Here is a 20,306-nt window from a genome sequence, read left to right as displayed (position 1 = left end):
ATAAAAGCACGAATAAAACTGCTGCCAATCCAAATGAAACTGTAACCAAAAGATTTTTCCCTCAAACATATATGGAAAATGCAGATCAGTTCATGACAACGTGTAGCCTGACTGTATGGAATAAAGGGGTGGGAAAAAACACACACATTGAGCCAGCCCCTCTGGTGAACTGAACCATTTTTATTTCCCTTTCATGCTTTTAATACAAATTCATCAATCAACTGTATGTACACGTATGTACATGAAATATTATCCTGTCCACATAAACAAGAACATGTGTAAATCAGATACCTGCACCACAACATATCATACCAAATATCAAGATCCAAACATACACTTAAACAAAAAAAAAAATCAACTGTGCAGGATATTAAGACTTTGCTTTCAAGATTTTGAGCAGATAGTGTCATTAATATGAAAATGTGAGCAGCAGACTGATCAATTCAACATTTAAAACTGTTTGGGTTTTTTTTGTTTTATTTTTTTTAAAAAGCAGCTTTTTGCAAAAATGACACAAACACTGATCACAGCTCAAAATAAAACTGGGAAACTTGTGAAACAAATTTAGGGAATCATACTGTCTCCCGTCATTCATTTGAGCAAGTAAATCTTCAGAGTCACCTAAAAGTGCTGATAACAGAACTTCACACAACAATTCAGTCCCTATATTTGTTCTTACAAATTTGCATGAAATGTTACACGTTAGGATTTTTTTACAGTAAATGACAAGGCCCACATACAGTGCTTGTTATATAAATCAAGGGTCTCTACACCTATAATATCAGTGTTTTTTGACACCAAATAGGAGAAAGAACTTAACAACATACAACTTGTAAACAGAGCTGTTTGAGAATGAAGCAAATGTTTGTGCCTCATGAGAGGCCTATTTCTTCACTGTTATGATTTTACATTATAATGCCTGTATTTATCCCATATAGAGACAATATGTGGCTCTTTAACTCGTTACTCTATGTATATCCCTTTGATTAAACGTACAGTTTGACAATGCTGATAACCATGAAGGCACTGTGAGGGAACAGTTAAGCTGACACAAGCAGAATCACATGTAGCTCAAATTGCCACGAGATGAATAGTATCTTATTTACACCGAGGCTGTAAATGCGCATCCGAGATGTTCCTCTTCCAAAACGCTCTCAAGAGAAGTTTAAATTTACTGGCTGTTGCTTCGGCACAGTCATTGGTTTCAGGTACCACATGGCAGTAAGAATTACTCTTCGCCCTGCCTCCATTTCTGAGACTCCTCCTGGCGCGCATCAGGGTGAATCTGGTTCCTCATCCCACCCAAGACGTTGGAGGTGGCTTCAGTGGCCATTATGAGTGGCTTGACCACTGCTGGAGGGAGCTGGCGGAGAACTCCACCCACTGCACCCGTCATTCCACGCTGCTCGTGCTCCCGAGTGGCTGTGTCATATATGGTCAAAGCCGTGTCTGTGATCCCCTGTAGACGGAAATAAAATCATTGTGAAAACAGCCTCTTTCCATTTCTGTCATTCAAGTATTAATATTCTAAAATATTCTAAATATTTTTTATACCTCTTTTACCACAGTGTAGGCTTTGGCTACACCTTCCCTCAGGTCAACGGGCTGATGAGCCAGTCCGTAATGGGTGAACCGTTTTATCCTCTTTGTGTCTCTCTCATCAGGCACAGGAGACACCATGTCATAAGCCGTCTCAGCTGCTGCCTAAAGATGACAAACACAATACACAACACATTGTCTGATGCCTAATGATGGCATTTGTAGTAAATACAGACCATTTTTACTAACAGTGGAAAGTTTACCTGGATGGTCCGCACCATCCTGTTGGTAAGCTCCAGAGCAGCCATAGCAGTAGAAGTTCCAAATGAGGCAGTGCCGCGCTGAAAGCCGCGGACTATTCGGCCATCTTTCCTGTACTGCTCAATCGGCAGCCAGACCAGGTCCCTGAATCCTTGAACTGGACATTCATGACAGACAAGCCTGAATCAGTAAGCTCACACACTGTTTATGACTTTCACAGCAGTTTAATAATGCAATCATGAAATAAATCTTGGCATAGCTTCAGAAAGATTAAACCTGGACATACGCTATTCAATCTTGAAACCTGTCTACGCCTTGCCTTGCGCCTATGCCTGCTGCACTTCTTTTAAAATGTTGTATTGTAGCTGATTCCATGCATTTTATGTATACAATCATTAACATGGATTTTATTCTCTTCTTATTTCCTCATCTCATTTTACATTTATACTAATTATGCATTGTTTTAAATGTTCATTCTGTCTTTTTTTTTTAAATGGGAAGAATTTAGCACATGTAATTTATTTGTTTTAAAGCACTTCAATCTGCATTTCTTGTATGAAAGATAAAGTTTACCGTTATGGTTGTTGTTATTACTATTACTATTATAGCAAGTTGTGACTTAGGTGACTCGGTTATGAACATGTGTTGTACTCACCTAGTTGTACCAGAGAGTGAATGGGTCCTACACCACCGAGAAGTCCTGGAAGCTGGTTCTTCTTTATGTCGTTCAGCCACTCATTTATTGCATAGGAAAACAGCTTATCCACACCTAACAATCTAAAATACAGGCAACTATTAGCTTCCTGGGAAAAGCTATTAGTTCTCTGTGATTAGTGAATCACACATTTGATGAGCAAGTGTTGTGCTGTGTCAATGAAATTTGCTCCATTACTGGCTAAATCCAAGATATCTAAGAATAAACATCACAGTGTGATACAATATCTGATTTATTACTCTGGTAAACATACCCTTGTCTATAGCACAAACGCCTCAGTTTCAGCTCGGAACAATTAAGCTGCGTCAACCCGATGATGATGCCGGCAAATGTTCCCTGAAATACAGCAGTCATGAAATCATTCATAATGCACAGATGAATTAAGTGGGATTTTAATACATTGCCCCCTTAGAAGACTTACTTGCTCCATTGAAACATGCTTCCCATGGTAATCCAGGCGAATGGGAACCTCTGAGGTAAATCGAAACTCCCTATTAAGAGAGGAAAACATGAACCCAACACAGACAAGCAATTAAATCATTTATTTAATTATCATATGGTTTCCTCCTTTAGTTATTTAACACTGACCGAAAGAAGATGGGCTGGTCTGTAAAGGAAGGAGCAGAGGCTTCACTGTCAATCAACTCTTCCCTGCCTGATGTGGAGAAGCCATTGTGGCTCAAACGTCTCTGAGCAGGTACTGAGATGATCGGGGCTGGGTCTTGGCTGCTGCCGGCATGCTTGGAGAAGCTACAGGAGATCTCTGGAGCAGCAGCTTTTTTTGTGGAAACACAGACAGCTGCAGAACAAAACACTGTCAGGAGTCAGCGTTTAAAAGTGAGGCTGATGTTAAAAGAGCCAATAAGCAATTCTGGATCAGGACAGTTGATTATTGAGTGTTAATCCCTGGGTGACACTCTCGGTCTGAATTCTGAGCTTTACCTTCTTGAGCAGGCGGTGAGAAAAACTCTACTTCAGTAGCAAGACTGGCAAAGAAGTCCTTCAAGAAGAACAGTGCATCCTTCAATCAAACAAAAAACAAGTCTGTCATTTAAAGACATGTTACTGAAGACATATGAGACATCTTTGATACAGTGGGAAAAATATATTTTACCTGATCAATATTGAGGCGAAGAGGCATCAAAGAAACACGCAAACAGCACTCCTGTGGAGTCTGGCCTGACTCAGGACACATGTGCAGTGCCTTAACTGTCAACTAAAACCAAGAACAGATGAGGCATTATAGCAGGCCAAGACTTGACTGGGTTAATATGAAAATGTTGCCTTCCTCACCATGTTAGAATGGGCTTTTCGGGGCATTTCCTTGCTAGAATACAAGTAGAGGAACTTGTTCATCTGTGAGGTAGCCAGTCTGTCACGAATCTCCAAGTCCTGCACAATGAACACCTGCCGGGACACTGGCTGATCCATCGCCGGACCAGAAGCCAGCTGGGACTGAGGGTACACCTCATGCTGAAACCTCACCTGGGAAAAAGGTCAAAAGAAACAACACAAGGTATTTATGTGATCTATGTGAGGGTTGAATAATAAAAATGTATTCCAGGTGAAGAGGAACTATACCTTGCTGAGCTGTATCTCCATCAGCACATCAGGGTTCCTTCCTCTTCCACCTCCTGCCCGTCCCGAAGCCTTGGCCTGTCTGACCGGCGTTTGAGAGGGTGAGCTATGAGGTGTAGACCTGCAAGTTGGAGAAAATAACAAAAAAATTCAACAAGCCTGTTTCCTTTTGAGCATAATTTAAGCAGTGTGTGCACAGCTACATAGTCAATGTCTCACCCTCGGCTTCTAGCAGGAGATGCGGTGAAAGTCGCACTCCCAAAGTCTTTTCCACCATAGAGGTGCCAGATAACAGAGATCTCCTTGATGAGGTAGCGCACCTCTGGGATGGGAAAGTTCATAGCTCCACGGCTGGAATCACTCCCCTCCAGGGGCTGACTGAAGTAATCATCTTTGATTTCCACAGGGTCTGAAGTCAACTGCTTTACCACTGGCTCCTGATCAAGATCCTGAAACATACAATGCTTACCAGTGAGCACAAACCACATTTTCAGTCTCTTTGTTATGCAGCCATAACTGTGTGTAAATATATCCTGACCTCTACCCGGGACCCTGGTGTTTCCAGGATACAAAAGTCATCCGTCTCTTGGGCCAGGTTAGGGACAGGAGTGATGAGAGGAGAGTGAAGCATGGGGTAAGTGGGGCTTGGCTCTTGGTTAAAATTTCCGCTCTCATCCGGGAACAAGAATAAGTCTGAGCGAGGCGCGTCATGGTCTTGATTCTGCTCCTCATGTGCACCTATAGATGTTTGTAGAAGTATAAAATCCAATTGAGTAAAGTTCATTGAAGAAAAAAAGGTTCATCTTTACTGAACAAAGTCTTTACCATTCTGCTGCGGCGCTGCTGGGTGCTGCCCGTCAGTCTCCTCCATTGCTTCACTCATCAGGTCCTGCAACATCTGCTGCTCAGTCTCAGCGAGCAGCGAGGTTTGAGATGCGGGCCGGCTGGGAAACTCCACCTGTCAAAAAACACATTCAAGCTGAGTGTGTATGACCCTGTTGCAAGTATGTAATGCTGGCATATGTTGGCGTCACAGCTGACCTTGGTTCTTTGTGTGGTGCTGCTGTGCTTGGCCTCTGGTTCTGCAGGGGGCAGTAAGTCTCCATAGCTGGCAACGTACTGGATGAGGTTCATGAGGGCGGCACAAGAGTCGGAACATGTTCTTATGTGAATGACATCACTGGAACAACGCAGCTCAAACCTGGGCTCTGACTGTCAACCAAGAGACAAAAAGATGATGTACAAAATTTTCAACCTTATTGTCAAGTGAGAAAGCTTTAATTAGTTATTAAGAATCAGACAACTCTTACCAACTTTCCATCCACTCCAGGTTTGACAGCTGTAATCCGAAGCTCCAGTGTTCCCATGTCTACCACTTGGACATAGTCTGACGAAAAACCGAAAGAAAACATAAACCAAAGCTGCATTTAACCCTGTCAATCAGCTTCTTCAAAATCATCACTGAAGTCAACATACCGCGTGCTAGATTGACAGAGACAGCGTTACTCTTGTCTGAGAGGAACAGAGCTGCTTCGTCCAAAATGATCCTGTGCACAACATATTAAACTCAGCAAGGGCAACTTTTTCTATAACTTCAGCGCAATCATGTCACTTTGCATAAGCGACAAATCTAGGAGGCATTTTATACCTGAGAGTTGAAGAAGAGTGGTCCAGGGAGACACTGCTGGAGATGCTGAAAGTCTCGACAAGCAGCAGTGATCGGAGTGGCAGGTAAAGGGGCCTGCCAAGAGAAAAAAAGCCTCATGACAATACACACACACGCAACAAATTACTATTTAGGAAGAGTTATGAAGTGTGCTTACCTATAGTCTAGAGAGCAGCTCCACAGGTGTAAATGTAGGGTGGTGACAGATGTAGGAGGGGCGTAACCCAACACAGGCTCATCGGAAACATTCAGAAAGTCAACAATCTGTTGCACAGAAGATTACAGATGTGTGACTTTAATACATTTTATTTTAGGTTTTGTAAATGTTAGTGAAGTGGTAGCTCCATCTTGGCCTACCTGGTCATACCAGCCCAGGCTGGGCGGGACCACTCTGTGCTGCAGCGTGGCTCCTCTCACTCCAACAGCAACCAGAAATTCCTGCAAAAGAAAAGCACACATCACCACAGTGAGCAGACAACACAAAGTGAGCTGACTGATATGCTTTAAACACTGGTTCTGCCAAATAAGAGAAGGACTTGAAAATAGTAATAAAATATCTACATGTCTAAGGCAGAAATGTGGATGTTCAGGAATGAGGGAATGTTGTCAGTTTTTATTCATGTTATGTTCAGTCATGATCGTCGACTTTCTGGTTCACATTTTTAAAGATCACCTGATGTTTCCAGAGAAGTTACATCGACAGGTTTTATGCCTTTAAATTTATGTTGAGACAGATGCTACGGCACAGTTGTGGTTCCAGGAATAATTCAATAATCAACATTTAATCATGCCATGCATTTATCAGCAAGAAATGTTGATTCAGCTGCCCATTATTTGACTACTCAGGCAGTACATTAAGGGCCCCACTTACAAAAAACTGGTATTCACCAGGCACTTACATAGCACAGTCAAGGTTTAGGTTGAAGAGTAAATCAAGAAAAGTTTCTTTACTACAGTAGCACCATCTACAGGGCAAATGTACTCCTGAAAGTGTCTTTTGAGGCTCACAATTTGCCATGACTGTCTTAGTTAACATATTTCAAACAAATAGCAGGGCTCAAGCTTTGAAGGCTCAAGCTCTGTGAAGCACCAGCTAAACTCTGAACATGATAAGAGTCATTGTTGATTAATTAAAACTTAAGAGGAGTTTGTAACAAAGGAACATTCATGACGGATAAAGGAACAAGAGGATTAATGTGGTACTGGAATTCCTCTCGTCACTTGAGCATCTCTCATATACTACATGAGTGAGTGAACATCAAAACAAACTAAAATATCTGGTAAGTTAATATTGCTTTATTTATTGGCAGATGTATCGAAAGTATATTATAGAGAACACTTTTCTTAATTGCTGTTTTCCACTCGCAATACTGGCAGACAAATGAGCCACCAACACCAACCCTTATAGAATTTTGTTTCACCCTTTATTGGTATGCAAAAGAAAATTCTTCTCCTATTGGTGGCTACCAATAAACATATTTAAATCACAGTCAAATAATAGTTTTTGTTTAAATGTTTTCTGTACATTAAAGACAATCTAAACAAGTGGACTGTTGGGAGCTTGTAGCCAGCTCTAATGAAGAAAATGTCTTAATGAATTCATTACAGATTTTAAATGTTTTTTCATAATACCACTTTCAACTCACTTACCTATGCAACAATGACTCTGGGGTAGCAAATACATGCTGTTTGATTCTAGGGGGTGTCAGCAACTTATTAGACAGAATCTATACCAAGTCAGCATGGCCTTCCTTACCTTGACATTGCGCTCTGCATTTTGTGATGAGATTTTGACAGCGACAGACACCATGCTGCGGGCCTCCAGACCAATTCCCTCTGAGGGTGTTGAGGATCTCTCAGGAGGCGTCTCTGATTGGTAGATGGTTTGTTCCAACCAGTGGGGATGTGTCCTGCATGGCAACTTGATGTCTGATACAGAGGGGCCCCCATCCACAAGTCCTGAGCAGGATAAGAGTAAGACATCAGTGAAAGAGAAAAGACATCAGTGAAAGAGAAGTACATGAATGAAGAACAGTGCATTGACAGAATATAGTAAATACTTGTAGCTGGTTTACCTTGATGATACATGCAAACACTACTGGTGTGGAAGCAAATGTAGTGTTGGTCTTTATAGCCTTCGTACTGCGTCACACTGAACAGCACAGCATTTTTCACCTCCAGCCAGAACTCGCCATGTTTGTTTTTTAGCACAGTTTTATCCTCCTTCTGGAAGACAAAAGATTGAAACTTAATCACAACTTCCATCATATTTTATATCAATAAGGATGGAACTGTAGACGATATCAAAAAGGGTTTGAGTTTACCTTAGCATTAGTTTGAAGAGCCACCAGACCATGATTGACACTGATGATGACAGAGAACAGACTCTGAGAGGTCTTGCTCTGAGCTTTGGGCTTTTTCTTCTTGCGAGACCTGAGGCCCAGCTCAGAGGCAGGAGAGTAGTAGTGCATGGTCTCCTCTTCTGACCCACTGGTCTCATCTGAAAACAAAACGCAAAGCATTACTATGAAGTTAACCATAATTCACATTAGACATTTCTATTTCTACTGCAATAAGAAGAGTCTGACCCAAATGAATGGCAAGTGTTTTCTGTCATCTCACCTTCAGGGCCAGTAGAGCGGAACTGACTGAAACTGTCCTTGGAGTAAGTGTTGATCAGCTGACTGGCGACAGAGAGTCCAACTCCATACGGCATGCTTTCTATTGTCTCCACTGGAGACGGAGCAGTCGGTTCCCAAAGCAGCAGGTCATTGTTTATCCTAAAATAATGAAAATATATTTGTTCTTACAGAGCAGGCAGGGGTTAGTCTCTTGATAAGTATCTTGTTAAGTCTTGGCCACAGCACTTAATTTTGGTTTCAGCTAATTACAAAACATATTTATACATACATGTAAAATGCAAATGTTAATTGCTTTACTGGCCTGTGGCTTAATTCATTTTTTTATGAAGTTTGTTGAGAAACTATAAATGATGGTTTACTGACAATTGCCTTTTGGGGCCTTTGGGGCTCTGCAGAAACCAGTGATCCACTGATCTTTACAAACCAAGACTCGGCAGTCTAACAATAGGCAGTCAAAGCGGGAACATTTCTTTTAATTGAAAATAGGGTTAGGGTTGGGGTAATTGAAAGTCAAACTGAATTGTGGATTTTGAGAATGGTGACACACCTAGCTGTTTTGCTACAATTTCTGTACAAAAACTGTGACATTATACATTCTGTACCTGTTGTGTAGTTTTTCATAAAATGCCTTGCTGGGGAGGACTAACTGCACGTTGGGGAAACACAACTCAAGGATGAAGCGAGAGTTGTTCATGGTTTTTTCCTGAAACTCCGTCATCTCTGCGGCATCACCAGGGATGACCATCTGCAATCAAAAATATTTTCTAAACACAGGCTTGTCGCCACCTGCTTTGTCAACAGGTCAGGTACGCAAAGCATCTGTCATACATTTGACTACATCAACCAGAGGATACCCTCTTGCTTCTGAATGCAAATACATCCACATGCACGAAGTCCACCTGCTTTAGACCAAAACTGTAATGACAATTCTTCAATTAAGCAAAGTGAGAAGGAACTCTTTCAAATAACAGTAAAATAGGTGTGCTTCAACATTTTTAATAGTATAATTGAAGGTTTGCGGATGTCGAGTGAGTGTTTCATGTTGTCAAGCATATCTCTGCATTGCTTACGTATTATTACTGGCTCTGGTCAAAACTGAGTAGGTCATAAGTTTCTTGTATTTCTTTTTCTAAGCCAATACATTTGTTTTCCAGTGCACTTACCCAGTGGTTTAAAAGAAAATTGCTCCATTTCAAAATTATTCATAAAATGACAAGTAGTTGGTTGCATATCAGCATTTTGGTTGTGGCCCTTAAGCCATGACCTACCTCTTCATTCTCATACATAACCCTTCTTGAGGAAAAGGGTGATGGCTCTGGCTTCCCAAAGTCACACACATCCTTCAGTGAATGAGCAGCCCCTTCCTCCTCTTCCTCTTCAAGGGAATGGTCCTCAGCCCCCTCGTCATCTTCAGTCGTCACCCGCTCGAGGATTGAGTGGACTGCAGTGGGGTTCATCTTCAGCACGACCCTGCTCAGAGAGATTGTATGTCACTAAGAGATTATCCCCGAACTGACAGATCAGTTTGAGGTTTGTTAGATAAACTTACCTCGGCCAATCAAATTTTACGCTTTCAGATGTTGTCATATCGCCATCCATGGTGTGGGACACTCTGAGGAACCGGGCAGCTGGTTGATCTGGCTCCTCCTGAAACTTCCCTACGCAAAGAAAATAAAGCAGTTAAAAAGCAAGGACACATCAGGGAGATGCTTGAATTTTCTTTCCCCTTTAGATCACATACCAATAAGCTCCCTAAAGGTGAGCTCCATTTTTGTTTGGTCAGGAGAGCTGCCTCCCATGAACTCTGTTTTTACTTCCAGGTCCTCAAGCTCCAGGTGGAGAACTTCCTTCTGCAGAGACTTCTTGAACCATGGGCCCCTCTCCTGATCTGAGCGCAGGTCAGGGATGGGGAATCGGACTGCAAGGCCCAGCAATGGGGCGCTCACAGTCAGCGATACATGACAGTTGGTGGGTGTATGGCTGTCATCAAGGAAAACCTCCGTAAAGGCTTTATGCTGTGAAATGAATAAAGAAACAAATAATTATATATAAATTGTAGAAACAGTTCTACCTTTCTTAAACCAAGTCTAAAAGGTCTATTGTGCAGAATTGAGGGGCATAAATCAGATATAATATTCTTGTTTTCAGTACTGTTTGACCACCTGAAACTAAGAATCATTGTGTTTTCGTCTCAATAAACATTTGGTTGCAAAAATAAAAAAAATATTTTCATCTTAATTAACATTTCTTGGGATGCTCTTACCAAGCTGACGTGTTTGTTATAGGAAGTGTACAAGTGGGAGGCCATCAGCTCTGTGGTAGCCAGCTTCTGAGGTTGTAGCAAAGAGTTGAGACGGTCTACAATGCTGATGTCCAGCTCACAGCGCACAGGGCCCAGCTCCACCTGTATCTCAGCTTTCCTGGGAATGGTGCTGAGGCGAACCTGGCCGCCCTGTGCAGAGAAGCGAAGGGTTGACTGAGCAGAAGCCCGGCGAGTGCTAAGTGTTAGTGCTGTGGTTTCATGTTGGACTAAAAAATGCTGTTACCTGAGGGCCTCTGCGCTCGGCCTGTTTGTAAAGCAGGTGAAGGCAGGTGGTAAGTGGTGCATCAGCACTGGCTGCCGTGTCAAATGTCAGGAGCTGAGGCGTGACAGAGAAACTAGTGAGAAACACTCCTAATGTCATGCCAGCTGCAATTTTCTGGCATACTGAATGTATGAGCAGTGTTTAACCAACCAAAGCACAGCACAATGCAAAATGTGCTTAGCTCAGGCTTGAAATTCTAACCTCAGTGTACTGAATGCCTCTCTGGGAGCTGCCATTGACAGCCTCAGTGGGGAACAGACACTCCAGAAACTCCATCTGATCTAGGGAGACGTCAGTGCTAAAGGTCCGCAGGCTGGATCCCTGACAGTGCTCATACTTTATCTTCAGGCCCTGAGCCACAAATCTACAAATATAAATCCAGATCAGACACATATTAAAACACTTTAATGACATTTCTGTGCCACATTATGCTTTAAAGGGAATTATTGATCAACAAACGTGCACCTGAGATGGTCATGGGGGCAGGCCTTGTCAAACATTGTCCGAGACTGAAGGAAAGCAGCAGCGGTGAGATGGCCTGGATCCACTGTGCTGAAGAAGTGTGTAGCAAGAGGGCCAAGGGGACTCGGAGTCGCATCTGGTGGTGGCAGCGGGTCGATGTGGAGGACTGAGATAGCCAAGCTACTCAACGTCAACTTTAACACCAGCTCTGGCCGTGACTCATCACCGTGGGTTTTGGATGGATGGGCTGAAATACGACCACAGCTCATTAACATACTGATCATTAATTTTCACTCTGGTGAAATGTGGACTGCGTGTTTGTAAAGTCTACTCGAGCCAACTACTTCTCTACTCATTATCACTGTTTATCATAGCTTCAACTACAGATAAAGCTCTTATCAGGAAGATATGCTGATGTAATCTTTGCTTGGAATAACAACCTGTAAACTCCTTTTATTTACTTGGGCAAACAGCCATGAGGGACTAGTAACGTATGCAGAAATAAAGTGACATATTGTGATACTTACAAGCCTGTCTCAGTAATTTTTGAGGAAATTGTGAATCCCGTGACTGGATGGGAGTTTCACTAGTCTGCTTTTCTCTTTGTCGTGGTACGTCCATGTAATCATCCCACAGAGCCTACAAACACAGATATGATCTGATTTACATCACAAACTCAAACACCGTAAAGTTGAATCAATTACAAGTTTAAAGATGTGTTTCTCAAGATGCATTGAATTTAAACAGTAAAACTTGCATAAGGATTCAAAATGGCTACTGATTATGAGTGTAATCCCATAAACTAAAAGTTGAATTTCCCATCTATTTTTTTTCCACTAAACATGCACAAGAACTTCCTTCCTTTGTGGGCTTCTTTGCTTTAAGACCTTAAAGTAATTAAACATATATAATATGCTACATATAAAAAGGACTCTGGCATTGTAAAGAGTGAGGTGAATTTGTTTGGTTTTGTTTTCTGTTTGTCATGAAGCTGTTAGTACATATGTATATGTCCATGTCTACTGTAAAGGAAGAGAAAACAAAAGAGAACAGTAACCAGACCACCAGACCACTGTGCTCACCTAAATAACATTTCAATTTGCTGTGATGACACAAGTTAAAGATGGAAGACTTACTGTTGCATTTCCAGGGGGAGATTCCCCTGGGGAGGCAGAGTAGTTGCTATTAAGCGACAAATCCAAGTCAACCGTGGGTGGTTCACCCAGAGGAGGAAGCGATGACAAGCTGTGAGACATGTCCATGTCTGCCATGGAGAAGAACACATCATCTACATCACCCACGGATAATAGGAAAGGAAAAAGAAACAACACATTTCATTAGATAGCTGCAACCATGATTTCTCAGAAAAGTCAGTGGTTAGAGAATAGTGTTTTAGTCCAACCTCGACTAGACACAGTTCTAGTGGTCTGGCTCTCAAAGAGGTCAGGATCCGTTCCCAGCACAGTGGTATCCTTCTTTAGACAGCGGTTCAGTTCCATGTGGAGGCGATACTCATCCTCCTGCTGTATGGGTCGGCTCTTTCTATCCTTAGCCCACTCCTGTGAACCTTCACTCAAAGAATAAGAAACACTCTTTTCACTCCATTTCCAAATAACTAATTGCTCATGTTCCCTATGATCTACCAACAGAGGGGTGCTCACCTCCACCAGAGAAAGCTCCAAACAAGTCCAGAAGAAGATGAACTTGGCGTGGGGACAGTAGAATAAGAAGTCTTTCAATATGTCCAACAACTTCCAGCTAAAGCGAAACATACAAAACACCCTTGTTAATACCAATCATGAATAGTTCATAATAGTGAGGACCGTATTTTCAGAGAATCTTTCATAATTAAGAAATGGTTTGTTTACCTTTGCTCCAGGCATTGCTAAGTTGTTTTTCAGGGTGAGGGACAACTCTATTTTACCACCGAGGCTCCCAACCTGCACAGGTTCAAAAGGTGTTGTTGAGGATACAGGCTCTGTGAACTGGGGATGAGGCTCGCATATTATTTTTGGATTCCAGCTGGGGGAGAGCTTTGGCTCAGTTTCCTGCAAAATAAGAGATATGCATTTCCAAAAAAGGCTTAGACGTACAACCCTTTTATACAATTAAAAAAAAAAAAAGACTCTCTACACCAACCGCTGGAGTGGGGGAAGTTTTACAACCAGCACGGGACACATCTGAGAACTCATCCCAAAATACGGAGATGCCTTCCATCTGCAGGTTTTTATGAGCAAATGTGGTTGGCTGATGCACATTGACATTTGAAGTCTCCTCATCTGTTTCATCACAGTAAACAATCCTGCAAACATCCATGAAAAAAATGATCTTAATACAATGCATGTGCAACATATCAGGGACATCTACATTCAATATCAAATAGTATATTGTCTGCTTCCCCTTAGCAATGTTTGTAAACTGCCTGCTGTCCCACTGACTGTCCACACTTACTTGTTGATTCGAATCTCAAGGGCAATCCCAGTTTTAGAATTTTCTGGAATGTGTTCGACTCTGAGAACAGTATCCAAAAACGTCACTTTCACTCTTCTCAGAACTGCAAAGACAGGAATTTAAAATGAGTTACTTTACATAATATTTGTCTGTTAAATCTTATTAGAAATGTTGCTGAACAGCTGAGACATAATGTACCTGTTTCTATTGTTTCTGCAAACTTCTCTAATCCCTCAAAAGGCTGAAAGCTCTCTCCCATGTCGTCGGTGAGTTTCTGGCTCAGACATTCTTTGGCGAGCTGCATGCTGCTTGTCATGAAACTGGACCAGTACATGGGCTCTGTGCCAGATGCTGGAGGAACAGCCAGTTGTGACAGTCATTTACTTTTCAGTAAATGTACTCATCAAATACCATTCATGTAAACACTTTTTCACAGATGGTGTTGTAGTGGCACATTGTAGAGTCTCTACTCACCTATTCTTGGTCTTGGTCTAAGCACCATCTCCAACCCCTTGACCTCCAGTGCACAGTTTTCCTGCAGGAGTGCTGCCCATGGAACGGTCAGAGAAATTGTCTGGATGAAACCCGCGATTACCTCAAAAGGGGCATCTGCCGTCTCTAGGAGCTCATTGAGCGACTGAGGAACAAGAAATAATGCTGTAGCTCTTCTCATTCATGTAGATTACGTTTAATTCAAATTAATTAATTCTGCTGTATTTCTAGACACAAAGTCACAAACATACCCATTTATCCAATGGCACTTGTGCAAGTGATCCAGTGCCCTGATAGAGGTCTAAACTGAGCTGATCCAAGCTCAGCTTCTCCTGCAGAAAGTTGCCCAAGTACCGATGCAGGAGGTACCTGCAGGCCCGCTTCTTGATGGACTCCGAAAATGGCCACGGCATCTTAATGTGCTAGGTGGACAGTACACAGGGTAATCTAATGGATCTGGAGCCTCTGCAACCGGAATGCTATACCTACTTAGACAGCTTTGATTTGATCACTGCCGTTACAGTCGTGTCATCCCGTCGACTTAAAGACATGGATAAATCGTGAGCTCAAACACCCTTCATATCCCAAGATCAGGGACACTTTGGAGGATGTGTTGACACTCAGGGATATGTGAGAGAAATGGTCCGACTCCAGTTTGCTGCGCCTATGGAAAGACACATATGGTGCCCTATTTGTAATTGTACACTGGACACAACATGAGACTTGGCACGAAATATCTACAGACAACACAGTCGTCGACAACAACAAGCTTCCTTATAAGCGTCAGTTTAAGACAATACTGATTTAAATTACTCCCGAGTGACGTTATAGTATAGTAAGGTGAAATGTCCTAATGATGTTACTGTTGTCCTAGCGTTAAGCCTTATGTTTTCCACAGTCTAGAGCCGGTATAAACTAGCCAAACACGCTTGCGAAATAACTGTTAGCATGCCCCATACAAGTCGCTAGCTACCCTTTGCCATGTTTACCTAAACAGGGCTGTCATCGTGGTCAAGTGACGGGAGATGCGCTTTGACTTCTGGCTAGACAAAGGCATGTCACTCGGCTAACTAGCCGGCTAGCAAGTATGAGGCCAGCGCGTTTAGCTAGCCACAGCTGTAGGCAGAACGAGTAAACATTAGCATAGCCGGCTAACGTCAGGCTAAGCTGACAGCAGTGCATGTTAGCTTGCTAGCAAGCTAAACTCAAATCAAACATTTCCCAAATGTGCCCACACATGTAAGACGTCTGCTGACCAAGAGAAACACTACACGTATATACAGCAGCTCGGTGTGCCGACATGCATGACTAAGTAAACAGAGTCGAGGAGAAGAATGCAGCTCATAAGTTACCTTCTGACTGAGTTGTTTACAAACACTTTCATGACTCCGCACCAATTGAGCCTACACACTCCGGGGCGGGATTAGCCAATGACGTCATAACATGGCGGAACTGCGTGGTTCGTGGGACATTTTACTGGGTCGGGATTTCATTTAGGTAGTTATTTAGTCACGAAGCACATTAAATAGAAACAGGGGGCGGCGTGATTTTATTTGGGCGACTTTAATCTCTGGTTGTCCACAATTCTGAGCCCCAAAAGTGATCTGTCGCTCGTTAGTTAGCGCTCATTTGACTTGAACCTTCCCCGCGGAGGAGAGCTCCGAGTGGGCTGGAAGCTTCCACAAGCCCGGAAGAGCACAACAAGCGAGGAGGTGAGAAAAATGAACGCAGCCTGTTTTAGAAAATGTTATTGCAGAATAATCACTTCAGACGTGCGTTGAATCTTTCATTTGTATGAAGTAGGCACGTTTTAGATATAAACACAGTGACTGAAATACGCGTATGGCCCACAGAGCGGTCAGTTTTGTTGAGCCAGTGCAGGAGCTGAATGTTAGTTTTCCCTGAGTTAATCCCAAAATGTTTGCAACACTAGCCTTTTAAGTTTGCTGCGTTATCAGTCGAGCTAAACACCAGTGTGTCGATTAGCCGAATTACCGCGTTTGCATGAAATTAGCTCATGTATACAATATTAATGATGATTAACTATGTCTGTAGGAGGGACAGCGACCAGCTGTATTTTTCTCCTCAGCCTCCCACACAAGAAGCAGTCCTCAGGATGTCGCTGTCAGGCCGATTTTAAAGTATGAATCAACATGTTGCGTGATTGTTAGACTCATGTAATCCTAGTGGTGATGGAAAGTGACTCAGTATATTTACTGAAGTGCTGTATTTCAGTACAGCGTTGAGGTATTTGAGTATTTCCATGTCATTCGACTTTATACTTCTGCCTCAGAGGGTCCTTTTTCCATGTACTCCACTACATTTATGTAAATATAAGATACAAATTTCTTGATCAAGCGACTGAACACTGTATTTCAAATCAGCTCCCCTTTGACCAATTAAACCTATAAAATGCCACATACACATTATTGCATTACAACTGTAATAAGAATAAATCAATACAATATTTGATACAATGCTTCAAACACCATTTCTGCATTAAAACCTCTGCATTGTCCTTAAAACGTACAATTACAGTAGTACAATTAGCTGATGGTGTTTGATCCATCACTGCAGTGCTTCTGCTTGTAACTGATTATGTTTTCATTGGGGCACTGCTGCTTCTACTTACGCAAAGGGTTTAAATACAACCTCCTCTACTGAATGTAGGTGAACGTGCCAATAGGTCTTCAACTATCACTCAATCTGTCGATTTGATGATCAGCACAATCCAGCCTTGATGATTCATTCTTGAAAACCTAACACAATGCAAGAGTCTGTATTTATCTTCATCTAAGTAAAATCTGCTGAATGTAATCGTGAAAATGGACAGTGGGATTTTCTTTTGGTTCAGACAACTTGGAGTCCAACCTAATTGGTGCTGTGTGTTGATTTAATGTGTAATAACAAAGGTATGAATAATATTTCTCCCATTAAAAATGACAAATCACTTGTTTAACCTGTTGCAGCCACATTAGTTTGAGGTCATCAAGGTGGAAGGAACAGGTTTAGTAAAGATGTGTGTGTTTCACAATCAGCCATCAATACTGGGGGCTCATTGCCCATGAAGGCATCCAGCCAGCAGAGTCAACAATGACAGAGCCAGATGTTAAGGAAGAGGCCTCAGGTGACATGCAGGAAATGTCTCATGCAGGAATGCACCACAGACTGCTACCTGGCATAAATGGAGCACAACAAGATGCCGACTGTTCAACAAAAGCACCAAAATATTCCGTCCTGATGGACATGAATTTTGATGTGAGCTTGAAACATATTTATTTTTTTAAAACAATAATGCAGTTAAATTTAATGCCTTTGATAAGCAAATGTACACCGTTTGATAACAGTCCTTAAAAGTGGTACACTGTTGCAACACCCACATCTGAATGATGGACAGTAACACCATAACCTAGCGGATGAAGTGAAGCACAAACATCATAAAACTTGTTTGTGTGTGTTTTTATGTCGGGGAAGAAGGAAGTGTCTCTGAAAGTTGGTTTGGATATTGATCTTTTGGACACTTGTATAATTTAGCCATATTTACCTCAGTCATTTTAATATCATAGTCAAGTTCAACCAAAATGTCAAATTGGTTTAACCTTTCCTCTCACTGACAACATCTCAGAGGATGCTATATACTTAAATTAGTCCACTTAGCACTCAAAAAAACCAACAACCCACAGAACGGTGGGATGCACATTTGTTTCAGTTCTGCTTTTTTCTTCAGAGAATAAACTTTTCAGAAACAGGTTGTGATACACTGTCACTGCAAGCTGAACCTCAACCCTGCTGACCCTGGACAACTATATTTATAAAGGTTTATGACCAGATGTTACAGGTGTAGTTATAGATACATTTTTTTCACTTAATTGCTGTCTCAGTGTAGATAATACGTGGTAGGAGTGTTAAGTACATTAAGTACATCTTGTCTCCATGACAGTCGAGAGCAGACAAAGTGTGCGTCTGGCAGACCTCTGCCAATCATTGTATTGGTCAGCAGGTTTTAATAGCACACAGTAACATCTGGGCTTCAGCTGAGTCATAAATGTCATTCTGTTTTAGGGGATGGAGGTAGACTGCCAGCCCGAGGAAGCCATCGTCTCTTCATTTGATGAGGACTGTGTCGTGCTCGGTGACGTCAAGGACATGAGATTGGAAGCAGAAGCTGTGGTCAATGACGTACTTTTTGCCGTCTCCGAAATGCACGTGTCACAAAGTCTCACCAGTGCGTCAGACGTGGCCTACATAAACGTGGAAACAAGGGAGGGAAACCGGTACTGTCTGGAGCTCACAGAGGCGGGACTAAGGGTAAGGTGTAACGATTAATCAATTAGTTGTCATCTATTAAATCAATCACAGACTATTTTGATAATTGGTCAGTTTGAGTAATTTATGAAAAAAAAAGTTGAACAAATATGATTCCCCCGTCATGAATGTGAATATTTCTGTTTAAGTTTCTTTACTCCTCTATGACAGAGAACTGAATATCTTTTGGTTGTAGACAAAACAAGATAGTTTTAGGACATAATCTTGGGTTTTGGGAAACACTGACATTTTATTGACCAACAAGAAAATAGGCAGCATTACAGCCTTAGTAAGATAAACTCACACAGTGGTTCCTAGCTTGTGCATGTTTCAGACCCCAAACAATGCTGATTTTGACAATAAATCCCTCTCCCACACAGGTGGTGGGCTACGCCTTCGATCAAGTGGATGAGGATTTGAACACTCAGTATCATGAGACTGTTTACTCGCTTCTGGACAAGCTGAGTCCCGGTTACAGAGAAGCCTTTGGCAATGCTTTGCTCCAGCGGTTGGAGAGGCTGAAGCAAAACGGACAATAAAACAGGACCAAGATGCTGCAAAAGCTGCACAAGTGGAATGGAGGTCGATGATGTGATGGATATGAGCCAACCATAACCAAGTCTGCTCAAATATTATAGCCTATTATGTGATTTCCACCTGCCTAGCTACCACTACAATGAGGGGTACCCTGCCCTATCGACTTTGCTTTGTTCTGACCTTCATATCATTGAATGACTTAATGTTAGTTTAGTAACTTTGGTAACTGCTAGGGATTGGCTGTATGGGCTCTTTTGCAACTTTGTGTGTTGACTTTAACTGTGGAAAGATCTTCCCACTTCCACATGCTACACATTTGTACCTGGGCAGTGTTTGAGGATTCTGCACCTTTTTGTACTCATTGCTGTGATCTGAGAAAAAGAAGCCGCAAGTTATGTGAATTACTGACCCTCCCTCTGCCTCGCTTGCACTAAAGCTGTGACCTGATAACTGATCAAATATACACAACTTGTTCGTATTCGCCAGGTGATTCAGTGAGAGAGCCAAAGCTGTATTCTTTCAGTGCAACTCATACATGCTGCCTTAATGACTGACTTTTGGTTAGAAAAGTACATTTTGTATTGAAGATAATGGGTTGTCCTCTCATGTGGATAATGAGGTCAGAAACTTAATATTTGAAGTTTGTCATAAACCAATTATCAAATTGTTTGGATTTCTATGGTTTCCCCACCATACAGTGCATTGCAACTCAAGCTTACATTTCAAACTTTTGCTTAAAGAATTTACAGCTATTCTTGTGGTTTAAATATTTTTGTATTGTTTTGTCCAACTTTTGGTTAATTGTCAGAATGCACAGCCATTTATTAGACCTGTACTGGACTTCTGAACTACTTTTAAAATATTGGTTTATTGTGTATATGACCTGATAAGCTTGTGAGCATCAGTGTTGTGAAACATGTTACCTTTGCATTCAGTTATTCCTTGCTGCTGGCCTTTGCTCAGACCAATAAAATTCTCAGAATTGTGAGAAGTCAGTTTCTCTTTTTAAAAAAAAAAAAAAACAAAAAAAAAAACCCAGCAGATAAAATGTTAGTCTAAAAAGTTCACAAGGA

At 41.8% G+C, this 20,306-nt stretch overlaps 2 protein-coding genes across 3 annotated transcripts; one reads left to right on the top strand and one right to left on the bottom strand.

Moving 5' to 3' along the window:
- Window positions 1-160: 160 nt before the first annotated feature.
- atg2b (autophagy related 2B) lies at window positions 161-15,844 on the bottom strand. Of its 2 annotated transcripts, none has more exons than XM_037072746.1 (43): window positions 15,744-15,844; window positions 14,643-15,055; window positions 14,374-14,536; window positions 14,098-14,250; window positions 13,900-14,002; window positions 13,588-13,750; window positions 13,317-13,496; window positions 13,110-13,206; window positions 12,851-13,015; window positions 12,585-12,736; window positions 11,976-12,087; window positions 11,452-11,695; window positions 11,188-11,350; window positions 10,948-11,040; window positions 10,665-10,853; window positions 10,143-10,416; window positions 9,951-10,059; window positions 9,670-9,871; window positions 9,004-9,146; window positions 8,382-8,539; window positions 8,084-8,259; window positions 7,835-7,985; window positions 7,516-7,718; window positions 6,117-6,197; window positions 5,917-6,023; window positions 5,742-5,834; window positions 5,570-5,640; window positions 5,404-5,480; window positions 5,135-5,305; window positions 4,919-5,051; window positions 4,632-4,831; window positions 4,313-4,542; window positions 4,097-4,214; window positions 3,809-4,000; window positions 3,630-3,731; window positions 3,458-3,536; window positions 3,104-3,314; window positions 2,937-3,006; window positions 2,769-2,851; window positions 2,456-2,577; window positions 1,803-1,957; window positions 1,555-1,704; window positions 161-1,459 (listed from the first exon to the last, which is right to left on the bottom strand). In XM_037072746.1, the coding sequence occupies exons 2-43, from the start codon at window positions 14,802-14,804 to the stop codon at window positions 1,229-1,231; spliced, it is 6,231 nt and encodes a 2,076-aa protein (XP_036928641.1). In that variant the 5' UTR covers window positions 14,805-15,055; window positions 15,744-15,844; the 3' UTR covers window positions 161-1,228. The 2 variants fall into 2 exon arrangements, with proteins under 2 accessions (XP_036928641.1, XP_036928642.1); XM_037072747.1 differs by lacking the exon at window positions 15,744-15,844 and adding an exon at window positions 15,381-15,728.
- Window positions 15,845-20,221, top strand: LOC119005193 (gsk3b interacting protein). The gene is made up of 3 exons (XM_037072754.1): window positions 15,845-16,103; window positions 18,454-18,699; window positions 19,077-20,221. Exons 2-3 carry the CDS (start codon window positions 18,457-18,459, stop codon window positions 19,233-19,235), a joined length of 402 nt encoding a protein of 133 aa, XP_036928649.1. The 5' UTR covers window positions 15,845-16,103; window positions 18,454-18,456; the 3' UTR covers window positions 19,236-20,221.
- Window positions 20,222-20,306: the final 85 nt, after the last annotated feature.

The sequence above is a fragment of the Acanthopagrus latus genome, chromosome 16 (genome assembly GCF_904848185.1).
Source record: "Acanthopagrus latus isolate v.2019 chromosome 16, fAcaLat1.1, whole genome shotgun sequence".
NCBI classification, from domain to species: Eukaryota; Metazoa; Chordata; class Actinopteri; order Spariformes; family Sparidae; genus Acanthopagrus; species Acanthopagrus latus.
The sequence above is the reverse complement of the archived record's forward strand: the minus strand, read 5'-3'. Positions and strand labels throughout refer to the sequence as shown.

Coding starts and splice junctions, on each gene's coding strand:
- atg2b (XM_037072746.1), bottom strand. CDS start 14,804: ATGCCGTGGCCATTTTCGGAGTCCATCAAGAAGCGGGCCTGCAGGTAC. Junction 12,088..12,584: donor CTCCCCCTGGAAATGCAACA/GTAAGTCTTCCA, acceptor CTGTGTTTGTAG/GCTCTGTGGGATGATTACAT. Junction 3,007..3,103: donor GACCAGCCCATCTTCTTTCG/GTCAGTGTTAAA, acceptor CTCTCTTAATAG/GGAGTTTCGATTTACCTCAG.
- LOC119005193 (XM_037072754.1), top strand. CDS start 18,457: ATGGAGGTAGACTGCCAGCCCGAGGAAGCCATCGTCTCTTCATTTGAT. Junction 18,700..19,076: donor TCACAGAGGCGGGACTAAGG/GTAAGGTGTAAC, acceptor TCTCCCACACAG/GTGGTGGGCTACGCCTTCGA.